Raw genomic sequence first — 14,439 nt, 5'->3', positions numbered from 1 at the left:
TTTGATCAGGCATATTATACTAACAATATGCCCTAAATGTCTAAAAGCAAGGAAATACATAATGAATTATAAAGCATTATCATGTAGTGATTTAAAATAAAGTTTGTTCTTAACTATCACAAACCCTTCTGAGAACCTGATGAAAAGTACAGATCGTCCTCCCAGGAAGAATGCATATACCCACAGGATACATAATTCTACGTACTACTCAACAGTTTCGGAGGTCACATTTTAAGAAGACTTGGTACAAAAGAATAATATTTAATGGCATGAAGTTAGTTTCATTATTTATTTCATGTAAAAAAAGTTTACAAAATACTATGCACAGTATGATACACACACAAAAACATATAAGAAAAACTAGAAAAGGGGATATATGAAAATATTAACAGATTATGTTTATCATGAAATTACTAATTTTAATTTTCTATTCCATTTACATGCTCAAAAAAATTTTAATTGCACAAATATTTTTAAATCAGAAAAAATATTGTTCAAAGGAATGGAATAATTCAGGCCAATGAGTAAACATATGGCACCTAAAAGAATGTTTTTAGTGACATCATTTTTTCAGGGCACCAACTAAAAAAGATGATTCTTCTGTTCACACAAATCTAATACCAAGGATAAATATATACATTTTTTAAATCAATTAAAAACATATTTAAGGAAACAAAATTTTTAATGATGTCAAGATCTTACATTTGATCCTTGTAAGTTAGGGCTAGATGGTATCAATTAAGTACAGTCTCCTTTATAAGTAGGTATTTAAATAAATGTCAACATTTTTATGACAACAAGATCTCTACATTTATTTTCAATTCAAATTTCTTATCATTAGGTACTAATTTAAATTACTAAAGTATTTATTGATCTTTATTTTTTAGTTTTTAATTTATATTCCCTTTCTAATTTTAAATACATAACTAATGACTGCTTTAAGGGGTAAACAGTACTACTGTAATGAGACTATCATCACTTCAACATATACTTCAATTATCCCAGATAGAAATAAAAACATGTTATAATCCCACCAGGAGTACTAATCTAAAAGGTTACTCAATCACCATGCTGTAGCTTGCCATTCAATAGATTAGATTAATTGCATATAAATTGTATTTATCTGCTATTCACTTAGACAGAAGAGCTAGGTTCTACAGACAACACACCAATTTATCCTGAGAGTTGGGAGTGCAGCAGGATTGTTATCAGTGCGAACAATAAGAAAATTTAATTTAAAAGATAAAAACCTCAGACAATTCTGTCTTCTTTAGAAGTTATGAAAGCATCACTTCATCTGAGGGCAAAGTAGCATGCAATTACTCTACTAGCAAACGTCTAGTAGCAAACACTGAGAGGAATAGGTACATCTTAGAATTTAATTAATCCTGTGAAAAATATACGGTTATAGAGGAAAAATCAAGGTCAGAATATAATTGCAATATGCTTTTATTTTATTGATGCATTTCCCACTCAAGGTTCTTTAATTTTCAGCATTATGTCAAACACAGAAAGAACTGAGGGGAAAAATAAAACATAATTGTACCACGATTTCTCATTAACTGTTGGACAAATGCCAAGGCCTCCCGACTAAACACAGAAGTGAAGAGGGTAATTTTCTTAGCAAGCAACTTAGTTTCTAAGAACCAGATCCATTAATACAGACCACAAAAGACCCAACTTCAACATGTCAATCCTGCAGGCAAATACCAAGAGATCCACACCTAGAGAAGCTAAAATGGCTCTGAACCAGAGGAAGGGGTGAAAAGGGAACTGACAAGGTAAACTGATAAATTACGCTAGTTCCGTGGTGGGGCGTAAAAGAACCAAAACAATAAAAATCTTATATGGGAAACTTTTAAATTTCAGTAATTCCCAGCAAAAGTATAAAAGGAACAAAATAATGAGAACTGAATATATCCACAAAGATAGATAACCCCAAAAGCAGTCACTGCATTATCTACAATTCAATGGTCTTCCAACTTAAGAATAGAGATTTTTAGGACATTATTAGAGCATTTAAGTAAACATTTGAAGCAAGTCTGAAATTTTTCTAATTTTGAAAGCAATAGTGCCTCATTCTTACTTTCCCCCTTTTCTGCCCCAGTTTGAAGCCCTGGTCCTTTACAGCTCTGACAAGTTCACCCTGAAGCCTCTTCTTCCCGCCCATCTACTAAACACTGAGCTGACTCCTCGCCCACAGCAGGCTTGGTTTGTTTACTGCAGTCAGTTTACGGAGTGAGAAGCATTTAGCCACAAAAGGCATAAGGATATGGTTTCTCTAGATATTTTAGTAACAAGTGAAATTTTCTTGTATAATATTGCTTTTCCTTCCAAAAATAATTAGAAGCTTTCCCCCAACAACTGAAAATACTTTCTACACTAATAATTCAGAATATCTGTAAATTATTATAGTACTCTATTTTCTCCTCCCTTCCCATTTCATTATAATACAAGATAAAAACAAAATAAAAGTTGGACACCAGTCCCTACACTACTGAGGGTAGGGGATAGAGGCCGATTTTAATGATGCCACGCCAAAAATAGCAGAGCTCAGAAGCCACCTGGAAGTTATTTTAGATGAAAAGAGTAAAAGCTCTTCCTTCCTCTGCAAATCAGCCAAACCCAGAGGCAGTTAAGGCAGGACACTGAGCATCATCCAGCAGCAGGAAGGGAAGAGAAAGCCTTTCCTGGAAACAGGTAGCCTTGGGCATTTGAAAGAGCTTCCCAGAGGGACAACAGCAGCAAAGCTACTGCACCTGAAGTGAGCTCTGAAAAGCCATCACAGAGAGCCTACTGCAGGAAAGTTACTGAGGAGGCAGGCGCACACAGCTGGGCCATGGAGAGGAAGGTCCAAGAAGCCCAACAAAAACAGACAAGGACAGAGATGGTTCCCAGTCCCACATTTGACTAGAATTCCACCAGTTCCAAGGCAGAAAACCTAGAGATAGATGTTCACATTCACACCTCTGATAACTCTGCAGAAAACCAGCTCCATTCCATGGTGTCAGGACCAGCTCACAACTTCTCTTGTAGGTTTTGTTCTGAGGGTTTCACAAGGCAGAGGGGTCTGTGAACCCAGAAGGAAGGTTATTACACCTTATTTGCACTATTCTCTATCTGAAATTTAGCTTTTTCTTCGAATAACAAACCTCAGTTCCTATGATTCTGTCACCAACAGAAAACATATCTTTCCACATTGCATGTTACCTTGTTGCCTGTACCTTAATATAGCCACTAATCCTTCTCACTGAATGTTAATAAAAACACATATCTATTACTCTATTACTAATTTAATATCAAGTTTAGAAACACTAGATAAAAGTTCTTTACTATAGCATTTCTGTAGAATGCAGTTTCCTATTCTTAACTGACTATCAAACATTTTTTTTCCTCACAGAAAAATTCCCAAGAAAAGTAGAGTATTCTACGAATGACTGCTGGTGTGGAATAAGGAGGCACTCTGAATTCCCCTCCCTTTCGTTGCCCCCAATCTCGAGGACAGACTCTGCAGATGTCCCACTCAAGTCTGGTTGGTGCTGCAGGGGATCAGAGGGTGGGGATACCAGCTCAAGTGTCAACACACATCACAAACACCATGGAGATTTGGAAATCCTTAAACGCCCTACGAGGCTCCTGAATGCAGGTCAAAGGGACATGCATATTCAGAACCACTGAGCTCTACCGAGGCACGTAAATATGTGGTGGACAGCAAGGAACTTCCTAAGCCACCAACGAGGCAGAAGGCTGAGCAAATGAACCAGAAAGTTAAACCTTAGGAGCCAGATGTAGCTGGCATCCCTTCACATAACATAAGTCACCATTTTAACTATTTTAAAGTGTGTAATTCAGTAGCTTTTAGTATTATTCACAGTATGGTTGTGCAACCATCACTATCTAATTCCAGAACATTTTCATCACCCAAAGAGAAACTCCATACCCATCAAACTTGGGATCTCCCCTATCCCTCTCTACTTTGTCTCTCTGTTGCCTGTTCTGCAAATTTTGTATACATAAAATTATACAATGTGACCTGGCTTATTTCCCTTAGCCTAATATTTTCAGGATTCATCCATGTTGCAACATATGTCAGGTGACCTGGCTTATTTCACTTAGCCTATATTTTCAGGATTCATCCATGCTGCAGCACGTGTTGGAATCTCATTCCTTTTCGAGGCTGAATAATATTCTACTGTATGGATATACATTTTGCTTATCCATTCATCAGCTGATAAGCATTGGTGGTGTTTCTATTGCCTAACTATTATGAATAATACTGCTATGAATACTCATGCTCAAGTTTTTATATGAATGTGTTTTCATTTCTGTTTACCTTTTTGAGGAAGTGCCAAACTGGTTTCCTCAATGGTTATACTCCCACCAGCAATGTACAAGGGTTCCAATTTCTCCAAATCCTCATCAAGTTATGTTGGGTTTTTCTTTCTTTTTTAAAAAAATACCATCCCAATGCGTGTGATGTGGTATCAAACTGTAGTTCTGATTTACATTTCCCTAAGGACTAATGATGATCAGAATCTTTTCCTGTGCTTATTGGCCATTTGTATATCTTCTTTGGAAAAATATCTACAAGTAATTGGGTTATTTATCTTTTTGCTGTCAAGTAATAATAGTTATTTACATATTCTACATACTAGGCCCATACCATATATATGATTTGTAAATATTTTCTCCTATTCTACAGGTTCTGTTTACTTTCTCAATTATGTACTTTGATGTACATAAGTTTTTAACTATGGTGAAATCAAATTTATTATTTTCTATTGCTCATGCTTTTGGTGACATATCTAAAAAACTATTGCCTAATCCAGTCACAAAGATTTACACCTATGTTTACTTCTAAACTTTTTATAGCTTTAGGTGTATGATCTATTTTGAGTTAATTTTTATATAGGAATGCAACTGGGGTCCCAATTCATTCTTTTAATGTGTATATATCCAGTTGTCCCAGCATGAGTTGTTTAAAAGACAAGTCTTTCTCCATTGAGCGGTCTTGGACATTTATTAAAAATCAATTCAACAAAAATGAGTAAGTTTATTTCTGGACTCTCAATTCTGCTCTGTTGATCTACCAGTCTATAGTTATGCCAGTACCATATTCTTTTTATTAGTTTGCATCTTAATATGTTTGAAAATCAGAAAGTGTCTTTAAACTTTGTTTTTTCCAAGAGTATTTTGGCTATTTGGGGCCCTGTGCCCTTCCATACCAATTTGATAATCAGCTTTTCAATTTCTGCAAAAAAGCCACTGGAATTTTGATAGAGATTACATTAAATCTAAAGTCACAAAGATTTCCCATTTATTTAGGTCTTCTTTCAACCATGTTTCAGTTTTCATTGTACAAGTCTGCATTTCCTTGGTTAAATTTATTCCTAAGTATTGTACTGGTTTTGATACTACTGTACATGAAATTGTTTTCCTAATTTCATTTTTAGATTGTTCATTGCAAGTATATAAAAATACAACTGATTTTTGTGTATTGATCTTATACCAGTTAATCTGTCAAACTAGTTACCTAGATAAATATCGTGGATACTTTAGTTGTCTATATGTAAGATCGTATTATCTGTGAACAGAAATAGTAATACTTCCTTTCCAATGTAGATGTCTTTGTCTTTTAATTGTTTGCCTTACCTAATTGCCCTGGCTAGAACATCCAGGATGATGCTGAGTAGTGAAATGAACACCCTGTCTTGTTCCTGATCTTAGGGAGAAAGCTCATCATTAAGTATGATGTTACTTGTTAAGTGTTTCATAGATGTCCATTAGTAGGTGAGAAAGTTCCTATTTCTTCTTTGAATGTTTTAAACATGAAAGAGTACTGAATTCCACGTTTTTTCTGCATCGTGTTGATCACGTGCTTTTTTTGTTCATTCTATTAATATTGTACATTACACTGACATTCATGGGATAAGTCTCACTTCTTTATGGTGTACAGTACAGCTGAATCCAGTTTTTAGTATTTGATGAGGATTTCTGAACAAGGGATATTGGTCTGTAGTTTCTTTTCTTGTGTTGTGTTTATCTGGCTTTGGTATCAGAGTAATACTAGCCTCATTAAAGGAGTTAGGAATTTTCCCTTCCTCTTCTATTTTTCAGAAGAGTTTGAGAAGGATTAATGTTAGTTCTTTAAATATTTAGTAGAATTCACTAGTGAAGCCATCTGATCCTGGGCTCTTCTTTATTGAAAAGTTGCTTTAGATTATTAGTTCAATCTTTTTACTTGTTATATGTCTATTCAGATTTTCTATTTCTTCATTGGTCAGTTTTTTTAGTTTATTTCTAGGAATTCTCTCAGGTTTTATTTATCTGGAAATATCTTCATATCTCCTTCACTATTTTTGAAACAGTTTCTGCAGAATACAAAATTCCTAAATGATAGCCTTTTCCTCTCAGCATTTTTAATATATCATCCTACTGCCTTCTAGCCTCCACAGATTTTATGAGAAATCAGCTGTTAACATAATAAAAAACCCTTTCTATATGAGTTTTCCTCACTTGAGGCTTTCAAGGTTTTCTCTGGCTTTCTAGTTTGATTATAGTCTTATTGTGGATCTTTTATAGTTTATCCTACTTTGATTATAGTGTCTTATTGTGAATCTGTTATAGTTTATCCTACTTTGAGTTTGTTAGCTCCCTGAATGTGTAGATTAATGTTTTTCACCAAATTTGAGTTCCACAGGTCTCATAAGCTCTTTTCATTTTTTTCCCACTCTTTTTCTGTTCCTCAGACTGGATAATCTTAATTGATCTATTGTATTTTCAAAATGCTTATTCTTCTTCCTATTTGAATCTGCTATTGAGCCCCATAAAGAATTTTTTTTATTTCAGTTGTACTTTTTAACTCTAGAATTTCTATTTGGTTCCTTTTTACAATTTCTGTTTATTCATATTTTCTGCTTTCTTTTGATTCTAGAAAGTGGCAATATTATGTAAATATTTAATAAACTACTATTAAGTGAGTGGTTATAAAGCTCATGTACAGCTATTTAAAGTTAACTATACATATACTTGAATAAGACTTTACAACCAAGTTATAACTCATTATGCAGATTAAGGAAAAATTAACCTATGTAAAAACTGAAAAAAAAAAATTCTCAAATCTTAATTATATAAGGATCAAACACAGAATGCACTTGTCTATGGTAAATATTTGACTTAGAATAAATTAAAGAAAACCTTTCCAAAATTAATGAAACTTAAATGAATATTTATAAATTTAGGGTTCAACAAAACAGAGAAGTCAGAGAACAATGCAAATAAGAGAAAGGCCACAGACATCTTTGGGCCACCAGGTATTCAAATCTTATCCAATGCTTCTCTTATATTAACAACAGATAACATGCTGCATGCTCTTTGCCTGACTCAGTCCTCACTTACACAAAATCCCCTGAAATATGCACTACTATTCTGCACATATGAAAGATGCAGAAGGTAAAGCTAATAGAAGCTAAATTACTCAACCAGGACACAAAGCCATTAGAAACTGAAGCTGACCATCAAACCCAAGTCATGTGACTTCAGAATCTGAACTCTTAAGCTCTAACCCACAGAAATAAAGCAGATGAATTATAACAAGACACTGTTAAGTAGTAAAGCCCACTGGCATAGCAGTGCTAAACATGGCAGGCTCATCCAAAGAAAATAAAATACATTGTTAAGAAGGATTAATTTTAGCTCTAACGATCACAATGCATTTTTTTAAAATCCCACAAGCAAAACTAGTGAAGCAAACAGGAACATCTAAGGTATAACACTAGCAAATAAAAAATTTACAAATCTTGAATTTCCTAAAGCTCCATCTAAACTCAGACCTTAAGTGTGAATACCAATAATATAGAACCTTTGAAAAAAAGATAAATTCATTGTAGAAAAATGTTAGCATTCTGGTAATCTGAGGATAGGGTACCTGGGAATGTTTCGTATAATTCTTTCAACATTTCCAGAAGTCTACAGTTAAATAAAAACATTTAAAAATAAATAACTTTACCAATGAGGCAAGATCTGAGATAACTTTGTTAAGTGATCATTTCAGCTACTAATGCTAATATTGTATTCAACAGTCATGGATATTTATTTAGTATTTTATCTTTAAATAAATAAAACCCAGAAGTTTGTCTTATACGTATTCTATGAAACAAAAGTTGTTTTAAAAAAAAAAAAAAAAAAGTACACCAAATTTAAGCTACACTAGTCTTAAAAAGACCTTGTTTTTGTTTCACCTCAGTGAATCAGTGTCCAAAAATAGTAAAGAAAAAGTCCAGAAGAAAATCAGTTTTGGAAGTTTGTTCCCAATTCTCTCTACATTTTCCATCAACTTGAGTTCCACAATTACTAACAACAAAATAAATAAGTAAATAAGCCTGAATAACACACAAGGCAAGACAATCAATAAAAAATTGGTGGTACTTCTAAAACTCTTTTAAAAAACAAGAAGTCTATATGAATTAGTGATATAATTAAGGACTACTTAAAAAATCTGGTTGCTAGAAAATACAAATTAAATTATTCTCAAGAAAAAAGACAAAAGTAGAAATTAGGCACTGAACTTAGAAAAGATAATTAGTCAATTTGTGGCTTTAATTTTGGTTTTAATTGGTAGCACTATATCTCAGGCAATTCCCAACCCAACCTCTGAGGAAAACCAGATTCATTGAATCAACTGATTAGCAGCTATTTAAAAAGTTCATATCACCCAAATTCATATTATAATTAACATATTAATTATTGAATGAGGGAGGAGTTAGAATGCAGATTTTTTATTAAAGATACAATTTTTCATCTTTTAATAATCTTTATTTTTAAAGGCTGCCTTAAAAGATTATCTTTTTTAATTCTACAGGTATAATTTTAATGGGTGATAAACAGGTAAGCCTCAAAACTGAAAATAATAATATAGAGAGCTTTTTATTTCTGGTTTGCAAGCTGGTCAAGCCATTTTTCATAAATTTACATAGTAAGCATGGCTCATCAGACACAAATTATAATACAAAAAGAACATTTATTTTTTTAATTTTCTTAACCATAGTAAGATCATTTAGACTCTCTTAAGCTCATAAATGACAAATTCCTAAAACTAAGATCACTTTACTTATTATGATAATGGTCAGATTTAATAAGCATTGTAAATAATCAATTACACAGGTTTTTAAATAGCTCCCAAAATTCACCTCATCCTGTAATTACAGAATAACAGACCTCAAATTAATAAAATATGATGTTTCACTATATGAAAGTGAAAGCATCACCTAAAAGTTTCCTTATCACAAAAGTGATAAATAAAAACTGAATTGCACCAAAATTAAAGTCTTCATTTAATCTTAAACATTTAAGTCTGATTTAAAGTTCTAAGTCTGAATTAAATAAACAACTGTATGGCACTTTCCATAAATCTAAAAGATTCATACTTAACTACAACGAATACAAAGGATGCTTTCCTACAGATGGCGTATAAAATGTATTTCAGCATGGAGGAACTCTGACTCCGCTTACATAAACGTTAACATAAGGCAAAACCATGCTGTTAGAAGTGAGGAAAGTGTTTACCTTTAGGAATAAGGAAGGGGGCAGTGACTGGGTGGGGGTGGAAACGGGGGACATACAATGAGGGTGCTGATAAGGTGCTATCCTGACCTGGATGGTAGTTCATTTTGTAGTAAGGTATCATGCATTACTCTTATGATTTGTGTACTTTTGCATATGTATATCTCAATAACAGAAATTATAACTGAGCTTGGTGATAGGGAATAATACCAGTAAAACAAAAGATATGCCTAAATAAATGATACAAATCTTAAAAGCAAGTTAAAATTTTAAAAGAGCAGGCAATTTTTACAAACTGAATATAAAATACTGAAAATAATACAATAATGTAGCAAAAGCTATAGAGATTAAATGCATGGCAGAAAAGAACCTGGGGGAGGTACAAAATTCCTTATCTTAATGGCAGGAGCAGATAAAATAGCTCATTTAGCAAAAGAAACACAGAAAACATAAAAACATTTCTTCTTAAATCTATAAATCAATGTGTGATTCCTATAAATACAAAAAAAGAATTTTTAGCAGAACTGACAAGCTAATTCTAAATTCACATCTAAGTAGAAATGTGTGGAAAAAGCAAGGAAAACTGTGAAAAGAAGAAACTGCTCCGATGAGCTATGAAACCATAAAGCTATGGTTATTTAAATAATACTGACAAATGGCCAACAAAATATAAAAATTGAAGAAAAAAAAAATCCACAAGCAGACTCAGGTATATATGGTTGTTTACTATATGATAAAATGAGGCAACACTAACATTCAGGGAGTTTCAGTCAAGACTATGATTCTTTGTGCTCTTCTGACAACTCTTCTCTAAGTCAGAACATGAAAATAAAGTTAAAAATAATAATTATTAAAGGAAAAAAGTGCCATTACAGACAAAAGTTATACAAATGCATAAAACTATCCCATGACTCAATTCTAAAAAGACAGACAAATCTACAGGAAAACTGGGCAAAGAATATAAACAGCAATTAGTAGAGGAAATAAAAATAACTAATAAACATGAAAAGCTGGTCAATGTCACTAGTAACCAGTGAAATACAAATAAATACCACTGGAGATGCCACATCTTATATATTAGGTTAAAAACACTTTCATTAACGCTGGGTAACATGAAACGCTGAAAAGGTTGGAAGAAAAAAAACCATAACAGAAAGCTGATGATTTCGGGAAAACTGGTAGAGCCACTCCAGAGCTCAAATGGTAGAATCAAAATTTAAAGTATACATTCCCCACACCTAGCAATCCCACCTCCCAGTACTTACCTTAGAGAAACTCATAAATATGCACAGAGAGGCACATATAAGGAGGTCAATTTTAATAATGTTCATAAGGTTTAAAACTACAAAGAATATGATCTCCATCAATAGGAGAGCTGCTAAATAAATGTCCATACAGTGAAATAATATGCAGTAATAAAGTACAGCTATTAATACTGTCATGGAAGGAGCCACAAGACATAATGAGTGACTTGCACAATACATATGCACATAAAGCATGACCTTTATGTTTCAAAAGCACCCACAAAACAATACCACATATGGTTGGTTCCACTAGCATGCTTGTTTTTAAAACAACTTGTTACGGCACAACTGATAATTAGGAAACTATTTGAGCATTAACACAAATTTCATGATCGCTTAAGTGCAATTTCGTCCACAAGAAACTAGGTGAAAAGAGCAACCCAGCCACACGGCAGTCCACAAATCAAACACAGACACATCTCAAACCCACTAGCTACCTTAATCCATCATCGTGTGTGTCAGCAGCCACTACTTTCTGTTCCACTTCAGACAAGCTTCCTTTAGCCCATGTCCACAAGCCAACAAGAGGGCTTTTTCAAGGTAAATGCCATATTTATTCTAGAATGTACATATTTCTTAACAATTCAGTATGTGTTTAAAACTGTGCTATAACTTCTATTAAGTTCCTATACTTTTTTAATTTAACATCACTGACAAGGTTATCGAGTGTGATGCCCCCTTCATTTCCCCTTTTTGTCAGAAGTCCTGCTTTTGCTCTGTGATTTTAGCACAGTGATTTTTTAGGAACACATATGTTGCACTCTAGCAAAACTAACTGTACAATGGGTACATATACAAGTAACTTGTTTTATTAAAACTGTTAGCACCATGGTTAGTTTGGTTTCATGTAATCATGCAAAACAACAGAACATGTAATACTGTTCTGCGCAGAAAACTAGACTAAGATATAGGAGACCTAGTCCTAGCTTTGCCATAAACTTGCTATTGCTAGTAAATCTGGACAAGTGATCTGACCTTGCTGAGTTTCCCACTATTAAAAATGGGGTAACAATTTTTCACTAACCAAATACAGCTCTGCCAATAAATAATTGGTTTTCAAAAGCACTGTACAAAATATGCATGGCATTCAAATGAAGTGTGGTGGCATTACTGTTAAGAGAAAACAGTAATCATGGGGGGGACAAGTAATTGAGTGCCCATGCTTCTTAAATCCAAGTCTGACAATCGAGCAGCATTCCTTACTTCATGGTAAGTGTCCTCAAGCTCCCCGTCGTATATCCAACGGTAAAGGAAGCTCAGGACAGGATGCGACACTAAGCTGAGAATGTGCTGCACCAGGGACCTCATGTACGGGTCTCCCGTTTTCGTGTAGGCGTGGACGGCTGAGGCCAGCTCACCTCCTTTCCTTCCTGGGAAGGAATACATGAAAAACAGCCAAATTTAGACTCACAGTAGAAACCAATAACTTAACACTAACCAAAATGGTCAAGTAATGAAGATAAAGTGTGTTTGTTTTCTTGATACCAGTTTGGACACAGAAGCAGCAATAAACATGTCATGAATCAGGAGCCAAGAGAGCAAGAGTCTCCCCCTGGCTTTACATGGGTCAGAGCAAATCACTCATCTCTTCGTAACCCCTACAGAGTACTTTAGCAGTAAAAACTTGACTTGCTATGAGATTCAGAACATGACTTTTCAAGTTTTTTGACTGAGAAACACATTAAGATTCACGCTTGAATCTTATATTGCAATCTAATATACAAATATATATAAAAGTTTACAAAAGTTTAGTATTTTCTATTTTCTCCCTTTTTTCTTTTGATATAATACACTAATCTCAACTCCCTAAACTGACTTCATAACATTAACAACTGGCTGCAAATTACAGTTTGAAAAACATGACACTACATTGAGATTACAGTCCCCTGTATCCTGGGAACATAGCTCAGTATAATGTATTGGGAGTGGCAAAAATCAAGTAAGAAAATATAAGCACATGAAGAATTTATGTTAAGAATTCAGAATTTTATTAGACTGCTGAAAGATTTTAAGAAGATGACTAAGGTGACTGATTTTAATTAAGGTCTTTCTGGCATACATGCACAAAAATGGAGGTGGGTGAGAAGGAGGACAGTCAGTGAGCAGGTTATTACAATAGCATAGAGAAAAGATGCAGAGCAGGATTCAAACAGAATCCTGTTTGAGGGCACTGATTTGGGAGAGGCTGTGATTTGAGACATGTGAAGGAGTTCGAGGTATCAGGACTTCAGTGGCTAATGGGATATTTCATTTTTTTCATGCTTTTTAAAATTGATTTGAAAGAAAGAGAAGGCGGTGAGAGGGAGGAAGGGGGGAGAGACATCAATGTGAGAGGACAGCATCAATCAGTTGCCTCCTGCACACACTCTGACTGGGGGTCAAACCTGCAACCTTTCGGTGTAGGAGATGACACTCTAACTAACTGAGGCACAATGGCGAAGGTTGACTTCTTTCTTTTTTTGAGAGGAAGTGTCAGGAGGTGGGGGAGGCAGGGCACAGATGGCATGATGAACTTGGATTTAGTCAGGCTGAAGTTCTGGTCTTTATGAATCGTATAACAGGAGGACAGCAGCAAACACTGAGCCGTGAACCATGGGGCAGACAACTAGCATCTCACATCTCATTTAGTCCTAACAATCCTAAGAGGTACAGACTACTAGTACCCCAATGTTACAGATGAGAGAAAAAAGAAAAGCTTTTGGCTAATGAGAAAAAAGGTTCAGAAGGCAACTAGAAATACAGAACTACACCAGACATGCAAACATGGGAACTTGTAGCATATAGCTAAACATAGACCATAATCTCAGGAGGAATGAAACTCTAGAAAAGCCTGCTGGTTAAGAGACAAGTAAAAGAGGAATAAAGATAAACAGTTATAATACCAAGGACTACCAAAAAGAAAGAGAAAAAATCTTTAAAAACCTCCTTTCTTCCTTCATTTCAATGAAATCCTGAGCTTCCACCACTATAAATATTGGCCACATTGGTAACTTACTTTCTCCTACAAGTTCATACCTATTAATTTGTATTTAATCAGCATATTTATGGCTATTAAGGATACAAAAGAACAGGCACAAAAATAAACCCAGATGACACTCTCTAAAATCTCCTTTGAAATAAAGCAGGTCCATTAGATGCAAAATAACCTTGGCAGTGGTCCACCAGGGCTGCAAGAGTCTTCAGTCTTATCTTGGGATCGTATGTCCAAACCAGGAGGCGCCTGAGTGTCAAGCTACTTTCAAGGCCCAAATTCACACCCTGATCATCCTCTAGCTGTAGCTGAAAAACAATAAAGATATAATCATTTCTTAATCCAGGTAAAGTAAATATGGAGAGGGGATTATTCTCATAAAAATGAAGCCAAAGGTCCCCTCTGAATGAACAACAGTTCCTTCAAACTACAAGTGACCTGTTTAAACCACAGACAAGACCCTAAAATTAGCAATTAACTACCTCTAGGATACAGCGAAACTTTATAAATATCCAGGCCTTACAAACAGTATTATTATTAAACAGATTTTTATCTTATAAGAGTAATATATGAAAACACTTTAAAGTTCTATGTAGCTGTCAT

General features: G+C 34.4%; 1 protein-coding gene across 2 annotated transcripts in view; it reads right to left on the bottom strand.

Moving 5' to 3' along the window:
* Positions 1-14,439, bottom strand: part of TUBGCP3 (tubulin gamma complex component 3) — a 75,737-nt gene that overhangs the window by 35,855 nt on the left and 25,443 nt on the right. For both annotated transcript variants that reach the window (XM_087814222.1, XM_087814223.1), the window contains exons 10-11: positions 14,012-14,144; positions 12,069-12,235 (exon numbers count right to left, since the gene is read on the bottom strand). In XM_087814222.1, coding sequence (XP_087670348.1) covers positions 12,069-12,235; positions 14,012-14,144 — 300 coding nt within the window. The remainder of the gene's footprint in view (positions 1-12,068; positions 12,236-14,011; positions 14,145-14,439) is intronic.

Source organism: Miniopterus natalensis, chromosome 2 (genome assembly GCF_054644295.1).
Source record: "Miniopterus natalensis isolate mMinNat1 chromosome 2, mMinNat1.hap1, whole genome shotgun sequence".
Lineage (NCBI taxonomy): Eukaryota > Metazoa > Chordata > Mammalia > Chiroptera > Miniopteridae > Miniopterus > Miniopterus natalensis.
Note: the sequence above shows the minus strand (reverse complement) of the source record. Positions and strands in the feature narration are given on the sequence as shown.